General features: G+C 43.1%; 1 protein-coding gene across 2 annotated transcripts; it reads left to right on the top strand.

Annotated features, from left to right (window-relative positions):
• The first annotated feature begins 10 nt into the window (after positions 1-10).
• On the top strand, positions 11-27,057 carry LOC119170758 (uncharacterized). Of its 2 annotated transcripts, none has more exons than XM_037422016.2 (7): positions 11-188; positions 10,770-10,819; positions 15,965-16,106; positions 17,928-18,028; positions 19,719-19,856; positions 22,579-22,776; positions 24,624-27,057. In XM_037422016.2, exons 1-7 carry the CDS (start codon positions 163-165, stop codon positions 24,977-24,979), a joined length of 1,011 nt encoding a protein of 336 aa, XP_037277913.2. In that variant the 5' UTR covers positions 11-162; the 3' UTR covers positions 24,980-27,057. The 2 variants fall into 2 exon arrangements, with proteins under 2 accessions (XP_037277913.2, XP_075742875.1); XM_075886760.1 differs by having other exon boundaries at positions 19,719-19,855; positions 22,572-22,776.

Genomic DNA, 27,057 nt, shown 5'->3' on the forward strand with positions numbered 1-27,057 from the left:
GTGACTTTGAGTAATCTTGGGAATCGCGCGCCAACTTTGCGGGCAGCGTTCCGTGCTCGAATATGACTGTAGAATTTGTGCGTTTCGTGGAATCTTCCAAAAGTTGACGCAATCTTTACTTCCTTGTGTCACATTCGTCCGACTACTTTCGCAAGTTGAGGTATGGCTGAAGGGCGGCGGTCGTCAAGGTATGTGTGTCGACGTAGTAGTGCGATAGGAAAACTCCCGACGAGGTTGCCGCTCCTCATTAATATTTGCAGCTTCAAAGCTCTAATGGATTCTTAAATCGCCAAATTATTGCTGTTTCCTTCCTAGGAATGTCGCCTGTGCTCTGTTCATATGAGACCAGAGCACTCGGAATCCAACGAAAAGACGCTTACGTTATAAAACTAGTTTTCCTCCAGCGGAATCGCTATTATTTTCAACACCTAGCTTTAAGACATTGTGAAAGACGAATACTTGTGCAGAATTACGTGAAAAGTGACGCGATTGTCTCGATCTTTGAAACTGTGGGTCTGTGGACGTTTTTCGGTCGACCAAAAATCGCAACGTATAAGTCGCGATACACAACAAACTCGTGTTTCGTAATTTATACGTTGAAGCGTGTACCTATAATCATGCTCCACACCTGCGTTGATGTCCGACGTTTAAGAGATTATGATCATCACACCAAGCAAGATATGAAGTTGGGCTATCCTCTATATGGCATCCTTACTACAAAGGTATCGGACTACAGAAGGGAAATTGCCTTAGAAGGTGTTGGACTGCCTAGTAGCTCGAGGCTGTGGGTTTGACTCCCGGCCGTGGCGGCCGCATTTTGATGTGGATAAAATGCAAAGAACACCCTTAAATCGAGGTGGGCGTTAAAGATAGAAGATTGATCCTATGTCCCCCATCATGCCATGTATAATAAACATTTATTGACTCGGAAACACGGGGGTTGATTTTTTTAAAAGTATATTTGGAGGATGTCTACTTGCGACTTTTGAAGATGAATATTGACTAAGTCACTTCCAACATTTGCTTCTTAGTCGGGAAAATTAAACGTTTTATCGAAAAATACATGTCTGTGGGAAATTACCCGTGTTTTCCTTGACTCTCCTGGATCAACCGAAAGCACTTGTGTGCAGCCATCGATTTTTTTTTTTTTCAGTGTTTTCTGGCATAGTAACTGAAGGTGCTCCACAGTAAACACCTATGAAAGTATTTCATTAGAGAACAACAGCCGTGACACAACAGCAATTAGTTGTTTTCTTAATGGGCATTTCTTTTGACTTGTGCACTTCAACAATCCTCCTCTTTTTCTGGGAAATTCAAGCAGACCAAAATGTCAGCATGGATCTGGCTCTTCACATTCCCCCCCCCCCCCCCCCCCCACCTTAACACTACATTTGGGCTGTGCTGCTATTCAGCTATATTTACTATTGTAGTTCAGTGCTTATAATAAACATCATCCAAACGAAGGTCCACTACTTTATCATCCATCAGACCATACACAATGAAACAGCCAGCATGCAATCCATGCGTGCACCTTGCTGGTCCATTAGCAATGCTTGCCTGAAATGTGGCCTCTTAAAAACAAAACATTTTTTTGGAATAGTGATATCTTAGAACAGTGCCTCCTCTAGAGGAGGCTATGCCTAGACCCAATGATTTTTAAAAAATTATCTACTTACTTATCAATTCACATTATAATGTAAACATTGCTTTAAAATTCTGTTTCTTGGTACCATATTCAACAAAAATCTTGTGATCAGTTTCACTGCTTTGGGGACAGCAGCTTATTTCCATTCTTAAGCTTGCTTTAGAGGCTGAAATGGAGGCACTTATGTGTGTTTCACCTAGCTAATCACGGTTGCAAAGTAAATGTTTTCTGTAAGTGGGGGCGAGGGTTGCAGACCCGTAGCCTTTACATAGGCATTTTGTCTGTGCCCCTACATATCAATGTGATGTTCAATAAATTCTGGAAGTGTGTTTTGAATAGGAGCTACTTCTGCTAACTCCGGCGTATTTCAGTTGTAATTTAAGTCTGTTGATCAGTTTTCGCTGCTCCCTTAGAGGGGATGGATGTAGACCACCCCGGGCGCCTGCCGGCACCAGCAGCGTCAGCGGCGGCCGCCTCCAGGAAGCGGATGGGACAAGCGAGCGACAGCGACAGTGAAGATACTCATGCTTACTATCTCAGCAGTGAGGACTTCTCAGATGACGGTTTCCAACCTGTGCTGAGCCGCAAGGCGAAGAGAAGGAACATGAGGACATCCTCAACTATTCAAACTGTAAGTGAAGCGCCAAAATCGAACACTTATACCATCCTGTTTCTGCCTGCACTTCCTACCGTCAGCATGAAACGCCTTAACAGACAGTCTGTGTCGAGGTCTCTGGAAACGCTCGTGCCAAACGAGATCACGGACATAAGAGTGAACGCCAGAAAGAATATGCTGGCTGTGAACGTTTTGCACGCAAGTGCGTTGGGCGTTCTGCGCAGTGTAACTGACTTGGACGGAAACCAGGTGCGCTCTCATGTTCCCTTGGGATGTGATGTAGTAACGACGTGATCTACGACATTGATGTCGCTATTTCCAATAAGGACTTACAACTTCTTGTCAAGTCAACAACTGATACTCCAATTGTTGATGTCACCCGGCTAGGCAAGTCTCGCTGTGTGAAGATTGCGTTTAAGAGCACATCACTCCCCTCTCATGTGAAGGTGGGGTACTTCAGACATGCTGTGCGGCTTTTCATTCCAAAGCCTCTCCAGTGCCGTAAATGCATGAAACTTGGACATGTGAGCAGCGTCTGCGAGAATTCGGTGGTATGCCACCGCTGCGCCGAGCACCATGAAGCGGATAAGTGCGTCGCAACTGTCAAGAAATGCTATAATTGCAATGGATCCCATGAAGCCACATCGAAGGGTTGCCCGCGGATTCAGAAGGAAATTGCCATCTTGAAGGAGATGGTGCGCGATCACTCATCTCATCGAGAAGCCGCAGCTAAAGTCAGAAGGCGTCGTTCACGTCGACGTCGGTCTTCGAGGACGCTCGCTACCTCCTCGACACGTTTGCGTGATCCCTCATCAGTACCACCTCCTTTGCCTCCCAGACCACATGCCGTGGGTTCTGGCGCGAGAAATCGGCAAAAGTGACAAGCTGTCCTTAAATATGTTTTTCACAACCAAGACTCACAAAGAAGGAGCACCTTTCCGCACAATCGTTTCGGAAAGGAATTCTTGGCAGTATGAACTAGGGCGGTTTTTGCAAGATAAGTTGAAATTGTTCCCTGTAGAAGACCCCTTCAGAATATTCAACTCTGGAGAAGTCGTCAACTTTCTGAAGCAGCATCCAGGCGCGAGGTTTAGAGCTTTTTCGATTGACATAAAAGACCTTTATTATTCCCTTCCGCACGAAGGTTTGTTAGCATGCATTGATGAATGCATTGACAGTTTCGGCGCGGTGCCATTTCAGAACACCACGGGTATTTCGTCCAAAGGTTTCTTAGAACTTTTATCTTTGTACATCACATCAACGTTTGTAGAATGGAACGGAAAAACATATATACAGAAAGAAGGTGTCTCAATAGGATCGTCCATAGCTCCTTTTCTAAGTGACTTGCTATTAGCCAAATTTGATAGGGCATTGAATGTGAAGCTTGGTGAACTATCTGTAGTAAAGACCTTTCGGTATGTGGATGATTATCTGTTAATTTTGAGGTGTGATTTAGAGACCTTTCATTCCAAGGTCATGCAGGTGTTGCAAATCTTTCGCGAATGCCTCTATCCACTCGTGGTGACGCACGAGATGCCGGAAAGGGATAGCATCCGCTTTCTTGACCTAAAGATTTCTTTTTCGGAGAACCACACGTGCTGGTGTTACGAGCCTCGCTCGCAGAAGCCTGTTCTTCCGTTCTCGTCTGCGCATAGCAAATTAGTAAGGAGAGGCATTGTTCAATCATGTTTTCACAATGCTTTAGAGAGGTCGTGTCACCACGTCTTAGAAGCTAGTCTCTTGGCACAGTCGGAGCGCTTAGAAAGAGAAGGGTACCCTCGCACTTTGCTCATTTCCGTGGCGGAGGCAATACACAGAAAAAGGAAACGATTGGGCACTGTTTGCAACAGTGATGGCACCACAGCGGAGAAGAGGGAAAAGGTAGCGGTTATTCCGTACATGCATTCTGTGTCACACCGCCTAAAGAAAATAGGACAGCGCCTCAATGTGAAAGTGGTCTTCAGTGCCCCTGATAAGTTGTCCCAGTTGACAAACAGGACCTGCCCCGTAAAGAGTATGAGAAAACGGTGTATGGTGAGGCACAGAACGCAGTTTGTGGACTGCGCGTTAGGCGTCGTTTACAGGACCCCTTTTTCTTGCGGTGCATGTTATGTGGGCCAGACGGGCAGATGCCTTAACGATCGCTTACGGGAACATGCCAATAATGTTCGTGGCGGAAAAGATGGCTTCTTAGCGCAACACGTGAGCACGTGTGGGTGCACTCCGCTGTTTGAAAAAACAACAGTTCTATGCAAGATTAAAGAGGAAAACGTGCGTATAATTTATGAGGCTGCTCAAATGGAGCTTGAAAGCAGCGCATGTGTAAGCAAGCCTTCAGTTGCCCTTTCAGATAAAGAGATATGTTTCTTGAGATGCGAGGGTAGGCGCAGCAGGCATGGCGTTAGTTGATAATTTGTATCTTAAAATACGTCATTTTTTCACTCTTTGTGCTCCATTGCATATTAACGGTCTTCCCGTCAATAAAATTTTAGTTGGAAGTCAGTGCTTGTCTCGTCCCTTTCTTGTCTTTTGTGCATTTTTCGCGCTGCTAAAACCCAAGTATGCCATACCAACTAGCCCAGTCAACCGCTCTATGCCGTGGGAAAGGCTGTAAAGGACAAAGCCAGTGAGCATACCCTAACTGCGACAGAGTGGCCTGCACTTCAAAGGGAAGCAGCATCAAGCGAACCGAAGGAGCTTCATGACGGCCAGTCCGCGCTCCCGGTTCGAGATCTTTCCAACCAAGACAGGCAAGTGACTGCAATCGTCCCGGTTCGAGATCTTTCCAACCAAGACAGGCAAGTGGCTGCAATCGTGCAATCATTAATTGCCACGATTCGCACGCTAATGAGCAGCATACAATCTCCGTCTGCTAAGAGTGCACTGCAAATACTGGATGCACTGAATCCAGTCCTTGCTAACTTCGTATAAGCACAATGGCTCAACAAAATCTCATCTTCCGCACTGAAGTTAAAAGTGCGTCGATTTTTCAGTGGAATGCCAGAGGCATGAAGTCCCGTATCTTGGACTTTCGCCAATTTGTTCGGGCCAATCAATTCCCTATACTTGTCATATGTGAACCAAACTTATCAACGCCTTATAGATTGTCCGGTTATGAAGCTTTTTGTTCAGCCGCTTGCGAAGAACGAAGCAAAGTAATTGTTTACATTCGCACAGACTTGACTTATCTTTCGCACCCAATAAGTTCAAATGACGACAATCAGTACGTGTGTCTTCGTGTGAAGAAGAATGCAGTTTCGTTCACGCTTATTGGTGGATATATATCTCCGTCAACGCGATTTGACTGCGACAGATTAAAAGACATCCTAATGAGAACCGATGGGCCTTGGATCATCACCGGTGACTTCAACGCCCATCACATGATTTGGGGGAGCACTAGGATGAATGCCAGGGGCCGGAACATTGTGACATTCGCTTCCGATTACGACCTTTCTATCATGAACGATGGTACCCCCACATATCTGCGGGGTCTCACGTATGGCAGTTGCCTTGACCTGACATTGGTGTCACGGTGCTTCTCTCACAAAGTTAAGTGGTTTTGCGATATTGAGACTCATGGGAGTGATCACATACCCACCTACGTGACGATCGATGGTATCATAAAAAATTTCTCTTCCGGTGTTGCAATCGGCACTGACTGGTCGATGTTTGCATCGCGTGTTGAGAACGCTTGCCAAGAAGGCCTCGCCTGCAGCCTGGAAAATACCATAGCAGAAGCTATGCAAGCGTCCAAATGTAAATTACCATTTTCGTCTAAAGTAACACAGTTTGACATCGAACTGGAAAAATTACGAGCTATACGAAGGCGTGCTGAACGACGATACAGACGCACAAGATCAATTTACGATCTGAGGGAAGCAAGGCGGCTCCAGAAAAAGATTCAACGACGAATTTACAAACTGGAGAGCGAACGCTGGAAAGCATTCTGCGAATCTCTAGACCCTCATAAACCTCTGTCATATATCTGGAGAACAGTTTGTGGTCTTCGCTCCTCTCCACAGCAACGGCACCCTTTTAAAGCTTTCGCACTCCATCATGGAAAAACAGAACTCGAGGTGGCTGAAGAATTTTGCACGAGAGTTGCCGGGAATATTATGAACGAGAGCATCGACGCCGTGATCGTTCCTGAGACGCGATTACCAGAAATGGACATTCCGTTCACCATGGAAGAACTGGAAGGTGCGTTAGTCGCTTCTAAGCGCATGTCATCGCCAGGTCCTGATGGTATTACTTATAGTGCGTTGGGACACCTTGGACAAAAAGCCAGAAAAGAACTTTTAACATGTTTCAACAACTCCTGGCTCAGCGGCAGTGTTCCTCGAGAATGGAAAATAAGTCGATTAATACCACTTTTGAAATCGGGAAAATCACCATTGGACTTGACAGCGTATCGCCCTATTGCCTCGCAAGCAAGGAAAAGTGATGGAAAGAATGGTTCTATTTCGTCTCGAGTGGTACTTGGAACGATACACCAAATACCCTTCTTGCATGGCAGGCTTTCGTCGGGGCCGCTCCTCCATTGACTGTGTCCTTGACTTATCGACATTTGTTCAACAAGAAAAAAGTCGCAAGCGCATATCAGTAGCACTCTTTCTTGACGTGAAGGGTGCATATGATAATGTAGCTCACGATGCCATCCTCACTTCTCTCGCAGCCATGGGCATTGGTGGACGAATGTTTCAATGGATAAAAGATTATATAACTGGCAGGGCTTTCTTTGTACAAACATATGAGGGTACAACTGCCCAACATTACACTTACTGCGGAGTACCTCAGGGAGGTGTTTTAAGCCCCACATTGTTCAATGTGGCCCTCATTGGTCTGGTGAAGGTTCTGCCAAAGTCGGTGTGCCTATCCATATACGCCGATGATATTTGCCTCTGGAGTGCTGCAGTTACTCGCCCTCAGGTGCGTGCACGAATACAGCGGGCAGCAACCCTCACAACAGCCTACCTTCAGAAACAAGGCCTAAATATATCAACTGTGAAGTGCGCGTTGATGGCGTTTACACGCAAACCAATGACGCCATACCCTGTTTACATCAATGGGCAGAGTGTCAAATATGCACGGACGCATCGTTTCCTGGGCATAATAATCGACAGAAGTCTTGAAGTCTTTCGTGGAGCCCACATTGTGCGTACTTGAAGAAGAGACTGCTATCTATTGTGCATATCATGAAATTCTTGTGCGGTAAAGCATGGGGAACTTCTGTGGCCTCCATGCTACAGCTGTACAGGGCCCTATTTTTGGGTCTATTGCGCTACAGCTTGCCGGTACTGACTAACACTTGCAAATCGAATACTCATTCATTGGAGAGTTTGCAGGGTCAGGCACTGCGTATCTGCCTAGGACTGCCCCGATGCGCTTCTACTTATGCCACAATCATGCTTGCCAAAGACCATCCGGTCAGGACATATATAGTTGTGGATTGCCTCAGAGCGCACGTTCGACATGCTAGCCGTGTCCCCGACCACCACTTGGCCCTTCTACCTTCCGGAAGACCACGTGCTACGTTTTCAGACGTCACAGCCAAGCACCTAAACAGCATTCCATCAGGATATACGCCAGCTGTAAGAACGGCTTGTCCTTTGTGGTGCCTCGACCAGCCGCAAGTACGTCTAGAAATTCCGGGAATCAAAAAGAAAAGCAGTCACTCCAGAGTAGCATTGAAGCGAGCAACACTGCTATTATTACATGAGTTGTACTTAGACCGAACGCAGATATACACTGATGGGTCCGTCTCATCCAGCAGCTCATCAGGTGCCGCTTTAATTCCGGCTGCAGAAATGACAATCAAGTTTAAGTTGTCGCATATGACTACATCTACGGCATCAGAGCTTGCTGCTATAAGGGCTGCTTTACAATATCTCGTTCAAGAACGTCCAGGAAAATGGGTCATATTCTGTGATTCGAAGGCAGCGCTTCAGAGTTTGCAGTCTGCCATGCGTAGGAGGAGTCATGACCAACTGGTACAAGAAATAAGACATTGCCATCATGAAGCTCTAGCATGAGGGCATGATATTATATATCTATGACTGCCTGGACATATCGGTATTACCGGAAATCAATTAGCCGATGATGCAGCCCGGACAGCCCATGAAGAAACCCGTGTAGTCCCGATTCCTCTATCAAGGAATGATGCAGCAAGACAACTTTACCTGCTGGCTCGAGATCTCACACGCACGTTCTGGTCGTCTACCAGCTTCCAAAGGTGTCAATTTTATGAACTGGATCCTTCGCTCAAGCTAAAGCTACCATCACAACTTTCCCGCTCCGATGCGACACTGTTATGCCGCCTTTGGTTGGGTGTTGCATTTACAAAGGTGTACTCCTTTCGCATTGGTATGGCAGACAATCCTACATGCGACTACTGCGGAGCTGAAGAGACCATCGAACACGTCCTGTGCAGTTGCGCTTGCTACGACACACAGCGATGCCAGCTCCGCATGGTTTTGAATCGACTTGACCCCGGACCATTTTGTGTGCAGAAGATACTAGGACCTTAGGCATCTGCCTCAGTTGCGCAGAAAGCAACAAAAGCACTGCTACTTTACCTCAAGTCAACAAACCTGAGCGACCGCCTGTAGACTGTGTGTGCTCCCCGAGTGTGCTCGTGATTGTGTGTACCTTCTCATCTTTCTGCAACCTCTTTTCTCCCCTTTATCCCTTCCCCAGTGCAGGGTAGCAAACCGGATGTGCGTCTGGTTAACCTCCCTGCCTTTCCTTGCATCTTTATCTCTCTCTCTCAATAAATTTTGATTTGATGTGTGAAAAAAAAATTCTTGCAAATCTGTTGCATGTAAAGAGTGATTTATACAGATGGGTGCTGTAGTATGCAAAAGTGTGATGCGATTATTTACTACTAAAGTTTAAACTGTGTGTGGGGGTTCTTTTATTATATATTTGTAACTCTCCATTGCTTCATCAAAAATTTCGATCTAAATGAAAATCTGTTTCATGCAGTCATAACAACTCTGAATCAAGAAAACCTCTTCAATTCTTGGGCTTAAAGGGGTGGTGCCACCAAATTTCGAGGCTATCCCAAGCTTGCTGTGGATTTCCTCTGTATACAAGTACTCTCCACACGAAGGGTCGGACCCTACAAACACAAACAATACATTTTAATTCACTTCTAGAAGTGTAGCTGAATGCTCACTCTCATGATCTAGGCCCATCGCTTGCGCAGCAGTACTGACGTTTCAGAATAGGAGAAGCAACGGCAATTGTCGCGACGTCACACCAGATCTGTAGTGACGTGAGTGACCTCCGCCATCTCCGAAACGAGCGCACCCAACGTACCAGCAATGCATCAGTTGCTGTATTACTCGCAGAATTTCGATCGCTTCTTGGCTAAGTGCTACGCATCGAAACCTGCGAAGGTGTTCTGCTTTGCTGGCGCTTGTGTGGCACCTGTGTGTGAGAGCAGACGAAATTCAGCACGATGCGCGTCACAGCCTTGAGTGATCACGTGGCCAAGCCACCTGTGTATCGACGTCACTGCTCAACTCGGCGCCGCGAAATCGAAAACGGTCCACATAAGTAGATTAATATTGAATTATTTAGCAAAAATACACGAATCTTGGTGCGTGCATCATGCTTCTTGGAGCTGAAGGAAACGCTTACAGCAAAGAACACGCATGCCACAAATTTGGTGGCACCACCCTTATAAAAATAATCTTGACAGAGTAAAATATCCTCTCAACCTACAGCATTTTATTCATCTATTAAGTACCCGCTTCGCCAAAAGGCATTACAGAAGGGTGGGTACATTACATATAATTAAGCACATAACAGTACATTTGTAAAGTGCGGGAAAAAAAAGTCTTTTGAATAAATACACTCAGTTTCAGGTGGCAGGGTGTTCAGGTCGCGTATAGTACGAACAAGGAGAGAGTAGCAAAAAGCGTCACCCTTAAAAGGTATCTCACGTATTTTAAGCTGATGATCCCGTCTTTGAGAAACATAGCTGGGTGGCTGAAAATACAACTGCCTGTTTATTCCTGTTTTGGAATGTTAAATGCTTTGGAGAGATTTTAATCTGAGGTTACGACAACGATGTTCAGGAAGAGGCCAATTCAATATTTTTTGCTTTCTGTGATACTAAGCATTTTTCATAATTGCCAATGATAAACCGCACTGCTCTATTCTGACCTTCTCCAGTTTATCAACGAGTTCCTCTGTATAGGGTCCCAGCATACACACGAATAGTCCAGTATACAGCAGACATGTGTAAAATACAACTGCTCTCTGAGTTTCTGCGGTGAACTGCTGAAGTTATGTTTCAGAAAACTTGATGCTACTATTGTCTTGTTCCGAACATGAGTGCAGTCTCTGTTCCATCTCAGATCACCGGTGAAAAATACTCCCAAATATTTGTATTCCATGACTTCTTGAAGAGCAATCGTGCGAGATGCCTGTGTATTGGGCTGCAGGTCGCACCTGCAGCCTTGATCGCTTACCTTTTTGTATACTTCTTTTCCCTGTCAGGTCCCACAAGACTGTCAACTATGCAAAACTGGACTATGGGAGCGAGGAAGGTGGGTGAACACTCTTGCTTTCTCAGCCATGTTGTGTGAAAACCTCACGGGCTTTCAGAAGGATTCCGTGTTTTCTACTAGTTCACTAACACCTAATTCTTTTTCACCATTAATTGATAGGTGAGGTGTAACATCCTAAAGGGTTTCTCTTTTGTCCTTTCTGAGTGGTCGTACTTTTTGGTGCTTGTTTCATCATGATCCTAAATTCGACGTCAACTTGTCATGACAGCCCTGTGGAAGCTACAGAATCGAAGTGCATGCCTGCTGTCGTATCAAGAATAGCACTTTAGTTTAGGAATATTTTTCACATTTTGTCTTGCTGAAATAGGTTATATTTTATTTATTATGAGACTCGAACAGTTGCGGGATGTTGTGGGTAAAATATAGTTATTGTTCACTTTGAAAGGATGCCTTCCCTTCCATTTCTTCGGCAGCACCACTTTTTCAGCACATTCATTTTTCAAAGTAAACATATAGTTCATGACGTAGGTGGTCAGTGTACAGCTGCAAACGCTCTGCTTAGTTCTAAAAAAAAGTATCCCATAATATGGCACTGAAATGCACACTGAGCCATTGAAATGTTTCTCCCATTCACATTTTTTTGTCTAAAACTTTCTGATTGATGATTGATATGTGGGGTTCCAAAACCACCAGATGATTATGAGAGACGCCGTAGTGGAGGGCTCCGGAAATTTCGACCACCTGGGGTTCTTTAACGTGCACTCAAATCTGAGCACACTGGCCTACAACATTTCCGCAATAGGATGGAAAGGTGGGCTAGTTAGTAATTCATGATTGTTCAGCGAACTGGGAGCGCGGGGGTAAACACAGATACAAAGCAAAGAGGAGGCACACAGCACGAGCGCTCGTGCTGTGTGCCTCCTCTTTGCTTTGTGTCTGTGTTTACCCCCACGCTCCCAGTTCGCTGAACATTCCCACCTCCATCAGAAATGCAGCCACTGCAGCCGAGTACCTTAGCCACTAGACCACCACGGCAGGGCTTGTAAAACTTTCTAAACTTGTGAATGAGGCGAGCAAGCAAAACAGAGATCAGCCGCAAGCTCCCGTGCTACTTGTGGAGAAAGCTATTTTTTCATCCACTTTTCTTGCTTTACATTTGCATTACAAATACCTATAATAACATCCCCTATACTTTCCCTGGCATTATTGCCTGTTAGTTCTCATTAATCACCATATGATGACATATGGTCATTAATGAGGTTAATAAGGTTCTTCAAGTGCATAATTAGACAGCATTCCTAAGCCACGATTTTTATGAATATACTGTTCTATTTGAAAGTGACCTGTCTGATCAACGTCTTGCAAGTGTTACTATTTGTTTATCCAACTCAGTCGATCACAACTTCACAATCACGTGAACCTTCTAGGATTATGCAACATATAATGATGTGTCTAATGTGCAGTGTACGGAAAGTTGTTACATTGAGTTTATTGAAAATGAGGGCAATATTGACGAGCTATGGAACCAACTTATTAAAAATCTGCCATCACTGCATAAGATCATTAGTACCAAGCAAATCTGAAAAGATTGCTAAAAGCACCCCATGGATTACGCGTAAAATCATCCATCTAAAACGTAAATTAAAACGGCTGAAAAAGAATCATCTATCATTTATGCACTTAAAATAAATTTGAAAAGCACTTTGCACAAATAAAAGAATTTTTACTTTAAAACAACACGGCCAAACTTCTTAAAAAACAATCCTACGAAGTTTTGGAACTTCCTGAGCGATAGTAAAAAGTAGGTATCGCATCTATTAGTCAATCGAAGTTCAGCTGCAGATTTGAAACTCATCGCGGAACATTTTAACAAATTATGCAATAGCATGTTCGCTGAGGCAAGTCTTCATATGCCTCAGCAAAGAGTATTTTAGTCTAATGAAATGGACTTCACCTCCTATTCTGGTGTTCTCAAAATGATTTCGTAGTTGAATACTAAATCGTCGTGTGGTCCCGACAATGTCCCTTATGTTTTTCTTTGCCGTTATGCCGAAAGTATTACTCATTTTGTCGTTGTGCTCTTTCAGTGTTCGCTGTTGAGTACAACACTACCCAGTGATAGGAAGAGGGCTCTTGTTTTTCCCGTCTTTAAAAAAGGCAACAATTTACTTCTAGGAAACTATCATCTTATTCTATTAACTGCTAGCACCATTATGTAAAATGCTTGAACATGTAATATCTAAGTGCAATTTGGGATTACTCGAACAAATCTCTGTGCTGACTAATTTTCAGCATGGCTTTAGAAAAGGTTATTCAATATAAGCTCATTCAGTCTCAGTGGTTCATTCATTTGCAGAAACTCTGAATAAAATGGTCAAATGGACGTCATGTTCCTTGATTTTAGCAAGGCATTCAATAAAGCTGTTCATCACAAAATAATACAGAACTCAGGGACATGAGTCTACCCGACGTATTCATTTCTTGGATTGAACACTATTTAACAGAGCATTCACAGTTTATTTAAATAGATGGGAACAATTTGAGCTCTCTTCCTGTAACATCAGCCATGCCGCAGGGTAGTGTTCTGGGGCTGCCGTTATTTTTTATTTATGTAAACGATATTGTAAACTGAGTACTACCAGTAACTCAAATCAGGCTATTTGCAGATAATTGTGTGCTCTTTCATCAAATTACTTGTTTTAAGGATCAATAGAACCTGAACTTAGGTCTTAATAAGATACTAAACGGGTGTAATGACAATGATATGGCACTGAACACACAAAAAACTGTTTATCTTTGCATGACTCATTTAAGAAACACCCCTTCATTTTACTTATAACCTCAGCTCATCATCATTACATCAGGTAAACAACTACAAATATCTGGGCGTGATAGTAACTTGATAGTATAACTTGATAACTTGATAGTAAGTCTTGGAACTTACACATAAACAACGTATAGCCTTCTGCCCTCCGTGAGCTGTGTTTTCTAAAACATAAACTTCAAAATTCTCCTTTTAACATAAAACTACTTATCTAGTTACTTTACGTACATACGACCAAAACTAGAATACCCTGGCGTAGTATGGGACCCCTTTAATAAATCTAACATTAAGAAACTCGAAACAATACAAAAAAAAAGCTGTTAGGTTTGTTTACTTTAATTTCAAAATTACGGACTCACGGACGGAACTTATGACTGCTAACAACATTGAAACACCTTCATTACGACGAAAAAGGAACCGCCATAACTTTCTCTATCTTTTTGTTAATCACAAGTTAGCCCTTGACCCGAGCGTATATGTATCTCCTCTGTCCATTAGGCATACACATCATCACGCCCATTCTTTAACCTCATAATTTCCAAAACCAGTGCATTTTCTTTTTTCCACGTACTTTGTCAGAGTGGAACAATCTAACTTATCTCAGCCAACTTTCTATTGTTTAGAGCTAAAACATGCACTGTTAGTTTGTGTTCTGTTTCTACTTTATGTAATATTTTGCCATGTTATCTTTTAAGTGTTCTGCTAGTACGTATTTTTGATTCCATTTCTTGGGATATATTCTTATGTTATCGCATGTGTTTTTGTTTATATCCTGCCTCTTGTACCTGTCCTGCTTGGACCAGTTCTTGGCCAGCAGTATTCAATAAAGAAAAAAATACAGTGACATCAAATGATGGGACACCATCCCACAATAATGATTTTTTGCATCGCTTGTCCCCAAGACTGTGGGACTGTCATTGCCGACACTCAAATTTCCCGTTTTATAAGCAACTTAGAGCTTTTGCCTTAATAAAGTAATATAAACTACTGTTTTTTGCTGTTAGTAAAATTAGTTGTTCATCAATACCTGGTATGATAAGCAAAAAATTAAGTTAGCTGTGTACACTCTCAGGCCATATATGTCCATGGCCTTCAGGGGGATGCCACAGCGCATGCAGGTCAGTGGATGGGTCCATTGTTTTTGTGCCTGAAGCATGCTCTATAAGCCGTTCATTACTGCAGCGGGTTATCACTTGCGAAGTTTCGCCTAACATAACAAATATATTCCCTTCAGCAGCAGCGTCTACGTTTACGTATGCCAATTGTTTATGCCGATTGTGTCAAGTTGTGGAAAAAAAGAGAAGATATTCAGTAGATGAATGGAACCTTCTCCATGGGTAGAATGTCTCGAGTGAACTTCATTCAATGTGCTGTGCATTACTGTAATCTATACTTTTGGTTAGGGTACTGCAATTTTGAATGGGTCATTCAATGTCTGCTTCAGCACCAATGTCAAACATACTACTTTCATGTCAAAATAGAACATGACTGACTGCAGAAAATTATATATTCTTTTATTCATATTATTACAATAAATGACTGAAACTCACAAAACAACACAGTTCTTCTTTTTCTTTCTTGGATTGTAATACCGTGTGCCCTTGAATCATTGTGTTAATTTGACCCATTCGTAAACAGTGAATCATAATTTGTGCCTGTAGGTAATATGTTATGCTGATGACTCAGCCCCTCTTTTTCTTGTGTCACTAAAGTGACACCCAGTGCACTTAAGTTTGCTCGTGTACTGGGGATGTTAAAAATGTATGCGCTAGGATTACAGTTTAAAATTATAATCACTAATGACAACATTGATGTTCTTTTAGGACAATGAAACTTTATGACAATGAAACTTTAAGCATTGCTTGTGCACCTTAAGAGATTGGCTATTGTATATTACTGTTTCGAAATAAAGATCAGTAAGTCGGAAAGCCGTTCAAAAATTAAAGTGCCGAGAGATGAATGTCTCCACTTTCACACTATTAGGCATTGTCATGTTAGTGGGTTTTTGCTTGCAATGCTTTTTACAGCAAGAGGTTGCATCTGGAATATTTCTTAAATAGTGTAATGTTTTTCAAACAAACTGATTGCCGAATAATTGCTTTTATTCTTGTGCTTGCAAAGTTTTCAATCACAATGGCAGTGAAAATTTGGTTAGCATCTGAATATCTTACGCAGCTGCCTGGTTTTTTTCCAATGCCGAGGATTAAAGAAATGCCTGAGAATGAGCTTAGTATCGGGTTGCCTTCTACTTGATGCCAAATTCCTTTTGCATAAAAGCACTTTCAAAATCAACCTGTTTTACAAGTGAGAACTGCCATTGATGGCATTGTATTGAGGCTGATTCTTGCTCTGAAATGCAGATGACGACTTCAAGCCCACCGAGGCACCGCCGTCTAAGCGCCCCAAGCCTGCTGTCAAGGAGGCACCCAAGAAAGCCGAGAAGAAAGCCAAGCCTGACAGCGATGCAAGCTCTAGCACTGTCAGCCAGAAGCAGAAGACAGGGTGGGTTTTTGCGCGGGCTAGGCGACACACTACCAAGGCTGAAGCCACTGAGTGCCAGGCTTGAAGTATGACTCTTATTCCTGGCAGCCAGGGTCAAAGTGACGCAGCCATTGTTCTTGCTCATAGGTATTCCATTCTTGTCGTCCACCATTCACAGCTGGCCGAGCTGGTGGTAACGTAGGCAGAATGCAGCTCGAACAATTAGAACAGTGAAACAAACACTAATTGGAATGGAATCGTTGTTATCCCAGCTGATGTTTCATTGAAGTTATATTTCAGTCAAAAAGTGTGCTTAATTTGAGCACCTTGCGTAGTTGTACGGCTAGGAAATTATCTCCTGAAAATTGGACTTTCCAGTTTTTGTAGACAAAGACTCATTGACCCCTTTACTGTGTACATGAAAAACTGTGAGTAAGTGTAGCACTTCGCCCGCTGATAATATTCTATACAAAAAACATTAGTCGACACAGCTTGATTGACTGTAAGTAAAATTTTTGATTACTGAAGTTCGACGTGCCTGAACGATGCAGACAGGAAGACTGCACTTACGGCTGTGTTCTACTACGGCTAAACAAGCCCAAAAACAAGCCCTTGAAATTACAATTATTTTGCTTTCAGCACAAAAATATGTAATTTTGTATAGTATTTATGTAACTTTATAAAACTGTTAAACCTGAACAATGTGAACTTTGTATAATTTTTGTCCGAATGTGTTTTTTACTGTTCGTTTTTTGTTTATATAAGTTGTGCAATGAGCATTGTACTTATTTTCTCTGATTTTGCTCCTGGTTGTCCAACGTGTAAGTCCGGGGTGATGGCCTCGTCAGGAGACATACGAGTCTCCTTTTGCCTTGCCTCGTGGACATATTTCATGTCATGTAACTATGTTCGAAATAAACTGAAACTGAAGTCATTGGCACTGTTCTGATTAATTTGTTTTTTATACAAGTATGTACACCGATTAAAGAGATGAATGCATTCGTGTAATGATTGCCAGTAATAGCACATAAAAATCAGCTGTCCAATGTATACTTAGTGTGAACCATCACAGCATTACTGTGGTGTTGTACTACTATAAAGGTCACTCAAGTGCTGCCATGCTATCAGTGCTGCATGATGAGCATTATTTTTTTGAGGTGCAGCATCTTCATATGTGGACTTTTGCCAGTTTTTGAACTAGTGCCCAAAAAACGGCAAGATACATTGCGCATAGTAAACCTTTTATGCAGTCACTATGCCTTGATTCATTATGGCGTGAATGTAGTGCGAAAAAAAAAAGATGAGGACAAGAAAGTAAACTCCACAAGGCCATAATAAAGCAGTACCAACTTGCTCGCCTCTCCGTTTTGCATCACTGTGTCTTAGCTTAACGCTAATGTGCTGTCTGGGGCTGTAGCTGATCATTCTGGTGATGGTGCTACAATGTTCGATGAGCATTGCAGGACCAACGTCAAAAGAGTTATTTTTCTTTGCTTCATATGAATACCCCAAAAAACAAATTGCACTTGCATTTCGAGCCAACAGCTTGGTTCGATCTGCGTAAAAACAGAACATGACTGACCAAAGAATAATGGAATATCTAATTACATGCTAATTATGGTTGAATACTGAAATTGGCACTAAACAACATATTACTTAATTCTATTTCTCGGAATTTAACATCGAGTGCCTTGGCTTTATGTGTGAATTTGAGACACTAGCAGACAGTTCGTCATAATTGCGCGTGAAGGGGTAATTCAGTACAGTGCAGTGCCCTTTCGTTATAGTTCTTGGGTTTCATGCCAAAGTTGCCGAAATGATGTCTGCTTCCCGTTGGTGCAGGCGAGCATCTCTGGATGAGAAGCTCTTCCAGCGAGACCTGGAAGCGGCTCTGCGTCTATCACAGAATGGATCAGCTTCAGAAGGCCAGTGTCAAAAGAATGGTTAGTGTGTTACAGTAGTACTGGTAATTGCTTATATCTCGTACTGTTCATCATCATCATCAGCCTGTATAGTTTCGCCGCATGACGTGGTCTCTTAATAATCGAGCGTCCAACTTACTGGAATTTTGCGCCAGCTAACCCTATCTTACACTGACAGACTTTCCAGCTCTACTTAAACCTTTGTCATCATCGATAGTACATTGATGGTACTCCCTTTCTCTTCCTCTAAGACACTCTTTAAGTATAACAGCCTAGCATTTATTTTTCCTCCTCATTACCTGGCTTTCTGAACATTATTCTTCTCTTAAAACCGACCACAATAGTTGGTATCCCCATTGCCTCTAATGCTCACCATTGCCTTGCTATCACTTTACATTGTGTGTTCATTTCCCATTTTACTGCTCTTTGCACGCTGCATTCTTTAATAAACTAGTAAAAATTTTTTCCTCACATGTTACTATTGTCAGAATGCATTGACTGCAAACTTTTTCTTTTCCCAAGGCTACTAGTAAGCTGTTGTTTGTTACTTTGCATTGTATAGTCTGTAGTACAACCCATTTTCCAATTTGAGTTGCTGCAAGCCTCAGGTTTCAAAGCAAAATCATCTTTGCACTGTCAAACCTGTCGTGTGAGAAATGAAAAAAAAAAAAAGCATACAATTCTGCTGCCTTGTCAGTGACCTCTTTTTCCTGAATAGTTGGAATGGCTCGCTAGATAAACAAATCATGCTTAGTGGCAGTACTTTTACAGGTACTAGTGCCTGCAACTTGCCACACAGTTGACAATATAAACACTGTGTCAGGCGTTGATGCATGGAACTGGCGAGTACGAATACAGAACTGCACTGCATAGTGGGCACAATGTCACATGCTAGGGTCACCCCATCATCTTTTTGATCACTACAGAAGCAAGGAGAGCATTTCGGGGCACCTCTGCATCCAGCCGCTGCTGGAAAAGATGCTGCTCTGTTTTGCTTCTGACGCTCTGTGACCTAGCACACTTTTTAGAGAATGCATTCAGAAAAATTGCGTATAACTCAACCGCTTGACCATTTGTACCTCCAGAAGCTTCAGCTTATTGCCTTCATCCTCATTAGGGGCAGCAGCAAAGTTTTGTTGTACTATTGCATTTGCAAATAAACTCGCTACACTGTATTGAGGGCAAAGATTCCCGGTGTTCTGGGGACATGAAATTATGGAAAGGTGAATACTACTTTGTAGAGGTGGGCAAGGTAACTGTGTGCCTTTTACATATGTATTCACTCTGCTTAGCTGCAATAGCCTGCGGGTACCAATGCAGGTTTTTGCTGGGCAGTGTACACAACATTGAAGCTGTCCGTGGTATGCTGTTGCGTGTTGCATGTTCATTCTGCATAATGCTACAACATGCTAAGTTCCAACTGCCTTAAAGTGCCTGTCAAAAAAAAAAAAAAAATGCTGCTAGCTGTAGCTCTACTCTTCAAAGTGTATCAATCATAAATGTTGTACTAAAATTTAGAGATTACCTTTAATGTTTTCTTGTTGCTGGCCTTGCAAAGTGAACGAAATCACTTTTCCTTTTTTTATTATTGCAGTTCCAAAATGCTCGATTGCATCACATTTTTTTGCGGTTTCCTCCGTTGTCTGAAAAATATACTGATGACTACCACCGTGGCGACCTTGCAGTCATTCTCGTATGTTCACTTGCACAGCTAATGAAGGCAAGCCTGCAGACATCGTCATCGAGCAGAACAACGTTGCCGGGTTTCCGGAGACTCTCGAGCTAGCTGGGGAGGTGGTTGTGCAGTCTGAGCCGGCCCCAGAAACCAGCGAGCCGTCAGCATCACCAGGTAGGTTGTTTGTCTGCGGAAAGTCTTGAGGTCTCAAGTTCTCGAAAAGCAAGGATTACAGTATGCTGTAGCTCAAAGAAATATTGCGGCCGCTTGTTGCAACTTTTATAGCATCAGCCAGCTAGCCGAATTACAAGTCAGAGGGAACTTGACTTCACAGAAACAAAGAAGTTGAACTCACCAGGCCAGGTCATCGATCGAGTAAATTTCGCCCTCGCCAAGAAAACTAGTCTCGTGTAAAGAGGTGCTGTACCTATAGGGACCGATGTAAACTCATATATTGATGTGAGCAAACCCGCATGTTACATATCCGTGCACTGCGCATGTGGCTGTGTCGTTACAGTCGTGGAAGCGCTAGTCCGTGTAGGCATGTTGTGCATTTGTGTGTAAAATGCTTCACCGCGTGATAGATGAAGCGGTATCGACCATGATACACGCGTTGCAGTGGCTTCCGTACTCTACAGTGGCAACGTGCAATCACTACATCGCCCGTATTGCAGGAAAATTGGATGTGTGCTGCTGGCAGCATGGTTCGGGGGCACGAAGGGTTCAGAATTAAAGTCGCATTCTGCTGATGTAGCCAGTGGAGCCAGCTAGAACATGGTATTAAGGGCAGCAATGACACCAAGCCACTGTAGCAAGTACATATACAGTGTACTTATCTGCCTAATATAGAAGGCCGCTGCTGGCAGCCAAGTTGTTGTGATGCCTCGGCAGGCCTGATGACACTCAGTTTCACACATCAAGTGCACTGCTGTTGAAGCAATGCAAGAAGTTTGATGAGCAAATGAATAAATCTGCAAGTTTGTTTTGATTTCTTCAGTTTTCAGGGTTACGAATGCTTGTGTGGGCCGAGCACAAGCCAGTGCGCGAGGCATCGCTAGTGGCAACAAATGAAATTCTGAAAAAAAAAAAAAAAAAAAAAAAAACGTCAGGTCATGTGAAACAGCGTACTAAAGGCCACATAATGAAGTTTGTTTATTTCTAATTAAGGTGCGAATCATCCTGTGTTGCTAATCCCGAAAAGAAAACAATGGAAACAGCGGTAAAAACAATGACCTACATATTTGGTGGCGTAAACAAATTTTTTCCGAGTCTCGCCAGCCTCTACAACATTTCATCTGTTGTATGCAACAGAGTAAGTGAGAGCGCTTGGTGTGGTTGCTCGAAACTTTTAGTCCTGCATGTCCTTCTTGTTTCTCAGGCCAGCCATCGTAATTTTCGTTGAAGACAGTGCTGCTACAGTTAAGTGGATGTAACTTCCAATCATCAGCTTTTAGCGCTGACAAGTGATATTTCTTGTTACCGGCTACTGAAGTCCGGGCTGTATGGGCTAGCGTCCGCCTTGGCGCAGAAGCCATGTCAGGCCGTTTATTCAACCGGTCATCGGGTCACTCATTACAACGCCGAAGTCACTTGCCGTACCTTTGCAAAGCAAGGCAGGAGTGCATTCATTCGCAGAGACTTCGGAGGTGGTGAGTTGTAGCCATCTGGTACCAGGCACGGACACAATGCATGGGTCAACATGGGCACATGTATCAAGTCACACCCCTCCCCCCCCCCCCCTTGTCCTAAACCTGGCATATTCTATCCTAGAGCTCTGTCGAAACTGACAAAAAGCACACAGTCAGGTGTGGCGTATTTACGAAAAGGTCTATTTAGTGTTCACCTTCCTGTTGAGTGCATGCCGCATTGAGGATGCTGTGTCTTAGCTCAAATATTCCAAGCATGTCCTGAGCAAGAAAGATGCATGGGTGCGACGCATTCATGCGTCTAAAGATCAAGAATCAGAGTATGAACTACACCACCTTCTTTCACATTCATTGTGCAACTTTCACAAAGGCCGTCAACCTGCATTTTTTCTGCTTTTCCAATGTATCATTTCTTTTGTGCACCACCTGTGATTTTAAACTCTAAGACTGTGTGAGCTGTCGGACGCTGTAGTTCATTGCTAAGATGTGCATATATTGTGATGAATTTCATGAACGCATGTGAAAACGCAGACCTGCCAAGTGAGTGAAATATACCCATGCTTCATCCATCGTTAGCTGCTGCAAACGTACAGTGCCCTTGGTGGTGTTGGCCAGTTGAGGCCACGTAGCGGAGAAATCAAGTTAACTGTGTTGACAGCTGTACTAAGTCATACTGATACATTTTAGCAAACTGGGAAGGGCCTTCACATTTCTTCTTGCTGGCAGAAGCATGACCCGATGCATCATCATTCTACCCTGAAGCCATCTTGTACTGACAGACTGAGTTGCGATCACTCTGTTAGAAAATACCAGGTCTTCAGAAAAGCTTCACTCATTCTCTGAATCAAATTGAGTCTTCAGCAACGCTGCTGTAACTGCTGCAGCACCATTGCCAGTCGAAATGCAGGGAATTGATGCAGAACTATGCTTGCTTTTGCTGACTTTCCTTTTAGAGCTAAAGATCAAAGCTAAAACGAATAGCTAGCTGTAATTGGCATTTGGTGCTGAGGGGCACACAAAGGGCGGAAAGAGTGCGGCTTATCACTGGCTATAAGGGTACTCCACTGACCAGTACAGCTTGGGCCTGTGTGACATAAAAGGTCGAGCGTGGTCTCACCTTTCTTCTAGCGTTCTTGTTTGCATCTGCTCATTAGTCTTTTGGCTGCCAGTGAGTGTGTGCGAGTAAATGTAGTGCTGGTGCGGAAAATTTCAGCTCTTCTGCAATGGCCCTGTTTTCTGCACGGCTGCAGGGGACAAGGAGGAAGAAGACTACCAGCCAGAGCAGGAAGACAGCTCCGAAGGTGAGGAGGACGAGGAGGATGCATCGGACGAAGACTACAGCGGCAGTGACGACGACGAGGAGTTTGCCCCCTCAAAGGCCAAGGTCTCACGGTCTCGCAAAGAACCTGTGACGAAGAAGCTTCCAGCCGCTCCTAAGGAACGAGCCAGTGAGTGATGCGCAGTCACATTTTACGTTATTTCTTTCTCAGGCGTTGGCTCCACCCCTTTGGTTAATTTAGAGATATCAGCAGGTCACGATCAATCAGCCTTTCCCATGATGCTGCGGTGCATGCGCCCTTCCTCGGAAAAGTCACAAAATGACTCCTGGTCTCGGAGGCCATCATTCTAGCAGTGCCAGTTCTCTTGGCCCCTACCAAAATGCCTGAGGGCAGTACAGCAAAATGGAAAAAGCAGATTATGTTCGACCAAGGGATCCACGAGGTTGACGAGGGCTTTTATTTTTATCAGGGGCCATCGGCAGATGAAAGGCAGTCAAGGGTGGGCCATTCATTGAGGCCCTTATCAAAAAGCATGAAGAACAGGCTAGCTCGTTCTTTATCAAAGTCATTACAGTGCAAAAAAGCAACTCCAAAGATTAAGGAAAGAATTAATGAAAACCGACTACGAACTTTTTTCTAAAGGTATCAATGGACTAATTCTTTGTTCAACAACTGCAACGTTGTTGTAGCATAGATGAATATAGATATAACATGTTGGGTGCTTCATGTTATTGCATGTACTCGCCTATGTCTCAAGGAAAATGTCATTGCTATAATTCTGCCAGTTTCTGAGTTCCTATTAATCATCCTTTGATTTTCCTGTATTTTAGGTTGTCAAAGTAGAAGTCCTTGTTGAAGAACAGTCATTTTATTGAAAATTGCGTTCCAGCAATATTTCTTGTTCAATACTCCCATTGATAATTTCATCTTCTAATTAATCTTTTGTTGATGTTTCACTTTGTTGTCACTGCAACTACTCTTGTACACTGTCTTTTTGTACTTTACTGTGGTAGAAGTTGAAAGTTCAACATCTCCGTTTTCTGTCTTTACCTGTTGTTTCTATCATGCCATTGCCCTGCACAATATGCCTGTTGCCCTGAGCAAACATTCACGTGGACAGTGCTATTCTGCATTGCTTTTTAAATGATAACTCAATTGATACTGAATGACACTTTTTTGCCTTTGCAGCAATGTTCAGTGCTTGCGACTGGACAAGAACGATGTGCTAAAACCATGGTAAAACCATGTGCATGTGTATAGCAGGACTATAATACATAGCGTTAACTGAACAAGGGAACTGCTCTATTTATATATTGTCATGCCATCTACGCCTCCTGCCATGTCCTGTCAAAAAAAAAAAAAAAACTACCTACAATCAAAGCTCAATGCAGTGAATTCGGATATAACGAATTATTGTTTATAACAAAGTGAATAATAGCATTGTAATGAATACTGTAGTCTTATGAATAATTATTTTGAATATAACGAAATATTTCCATGGCAGATATAACCTTGTTATAAGGAGGTTTAAGTGTTGTCCAACTTGAAGCTCCCACCACACTGAGGATCTTCAACAGGCGTTTCATAACGTTTCTGCATGACGAAGTATTATATGGCACTTTTAAATATGTTCTAAATGTCATATACTTCTGAAGCATCGACTATCTCTTGCTAGGCTTGCTTGATTACTCACGCTGTCAGGCAAAGCAATCAGTGCTAGTTTTGTGAGAGTGCTGTAGCATTCTCATACGCTGAAAACGTAACCTTAAGCAGTCTGCTACACTGAAATGCAGTGCCATTTGACTGGTTAACTTTTAAACATAACAGATGACTCTAGCTTGGCTTCTTTACTCATTTCGATACTGGATACTACAAGCAGCACTGACACTGCCTGGAACTTTTTCAGTACAAATTTTGTGGATTAAGAAGCGAATGGAATTGTAGCACCTTGTTTAAACTTCTGTACACTTAGACTGCCTTTGGACTCCCAGTGAAACATACGCACTTTGATACAGCTACCGCAAGAGCAGGAGCCAGGAAAACTCCTCCTGCACTGGCCGCACCACCACAGGCGACTACGAAGAACACTTCGACGACACGTGGCAAGGCGCAAGCGTCAAGTGCACTGGCCAGCTTGGCGACAGCAGCCCCACCTGTAGCGAGGACAGCATCTCGCCTTACTTCGGCGCCAAAGCCCACACCGTGCGTAGATTCACGCCCTCTACCGCAGCGAACTGCTCCTGCAGGTGGTGTGCCCATGACTGTGCCCAAGTTCTCGAGCGGCCATTTGCCTGCGTCGGGGATTCGGCTTGGCTTGTCTCGTCGCTCAGTGAGCAAGCCACTTCACAGTTTCGTCAAAGTGCAGCAGTGAGCTTGTGGAAAATGACTCGCAGCAGCTGTGCGTCGATGGGATGGTCTGAGTGACTGTTCCAGAGATGACTGGCGAAATTCCAAATCGCTGGTAGACTGGAATGTGTGTCTTTAGGTATAATGGAGTGTGGGCTGTTTTAGATGCTTTATAGCATCTTTTAGGCGGCACTTTTAGGCTTGAACTACCATTTTTGTGAACAGGCTTCAGGTCAAAGCTCTTTGATTTTACTGAGTGCAGCGCCACATTGCTTCTCGTCTGAATCAAGTATTGTGCATCAGTAACATTCTTCAGTCACTGTGTTTCTCGAGTAAATCTTTTCTGCAGGAATTGCCATCCGGTACAGAGAAAATACTTATTTACAATACGTTTGTGCAGGAACTGTTCTTGATTGACTTTGAGGAGCGGCGACTAGTTCATTGAGAGGATAGCACTGCCATCTGTGACGTGCAGTGCCTAGCAAAAATGCATTCAGGAATATGGGGGTAAATGTTTTTATGTTTTAGTGACTTGTCAGAGAATGAATTCTAGTGGCCAGTCTGGAATGCAATTGTGGGTTCACAGCACTGTCTCTCGCTTCGTTGCCCGAGCATGAGTACCGCGAAAAATTCAAGCGCTCTGTGCTTAGAGCTACTATTGCACTCCATTTAACACATCAGCTCAGCACTGCGGAAGCTATGCAAGTTAGAAGTGTGGCAGCTTGGGCTAGTTGGTATGACATGACGATAGTTATAGCGCGAGAACAGAGCAAAGACAAAGAGACAAAAAGGAGAACGACGTGTCTTTCTTGTCTCTTTGTTGTCGTTCTGTTCTCGCACTAAAACTATCGGCTATGCAAGAGGTTTGGCCAGCAAGATGTGTAATTACAAGGCTTGTGCCAATATTCGAATGCTTTGAATATTTGAACAAATAGTACAGTAGTATTCTAATTTGCTTCGGTTCGAATTTAAATTATTGAAAATTTCAAAGTATTCAAAATATACTAGTCCACATGTAATTCCTGCACAGGTTGTTTCACTGCAGTGTGCGCGTTCTGAGCCGTGAAAGCACTTATTAAAATTTACATTAGTCCACATGTGGCTCTTTGTAAAGGTAGTTTCACTGCAGTGGAGGAAAGCTAAACCATGAAAATGCCTGTAAAAATAAATTCTTGTGTTGCGAAATCTTACCTAAAAGTTAAACAAACATATTACCCTTACATCGATTCACCATGCCCATTAAATCAGTTTTAAAGCTTGTTCTACTGGCTTATATACTCTAAGCACAGTAACTTTTACGACTTAGCATATTTTATAAAGGTCACTTGCATTCTACCTAAAGTCAAATCCTGCTACTATTAAAAGTTGTTTACACTTTTTTTGAGCCAAAAAGAGTGGCATACACACAGGCCTTGTTTCATTATTTAAAATGTATTTTTGAAGTTATGTATTGTACCTTAGTTTGGTAATGACAGATATGCTCGTTATTTTTATATGTGGTATATACTATTCAAATTTGATGTGAATTTATTCAAACCAAATCGCTATACACTTTGAATTTGTTTCGAACCTAAACTTCATGATTTGCACGAGCTTTATGAATACGTGCATCTTGCGCTTGGCTTTCGTTGTTAATAAACGCTTGTGCCAGCCAAGCACCAGCCCGTGCGCACGATGCATTGCAATGGGTTGCAAATCAAATGCCAGAAAATGAAAGAATATGCTAAGTAATACAGAACGACGTCCTGACAGTCGTGTAACGGGTTTTGTTTACTTCCGGGGCACAAAGGGTATGCATTCATTACTCAGTCTAGAGACAAAAATAAATGATGTTACTGGTGGTAAAACCATTGGACTATTTCTTAGTGTGAATGCATCTACTGCAAGAAGTCTCACCTGTCTCCTCAGAGTTGTATGTCTTGTATAGAATGGAGTTTAGGAAACGTAATTACAATGTCGATGTTCCTGTGTGTCTTGTTTGGCATTGATGTCGGTCAGCTTTACGTAAGTTATTTCTTGTCTGTATGCCATTCCCATCTGTTTCCCTCCTTTTTTTGCATATTAGACGTGTTAAGCTCTCATATTAAAGTACAAGTAAAGTTT

The sequence above is a fragment of the Rhipicephalus microplus genome, chromosome 2 (assembly GCF_043290135.1).
Source record: "Rhipicephalus microplus isolate Deutch F79 chromosome 2, USDA_Rmic, whole genome shotgun sequence".
Taxonomy (NCBI): Eukaryota; Metazoa; Arthropoda; class Arachnida; order Ixodida; family Ixodidae; genus Rhipicephalus; species Rhipicephalus microplus.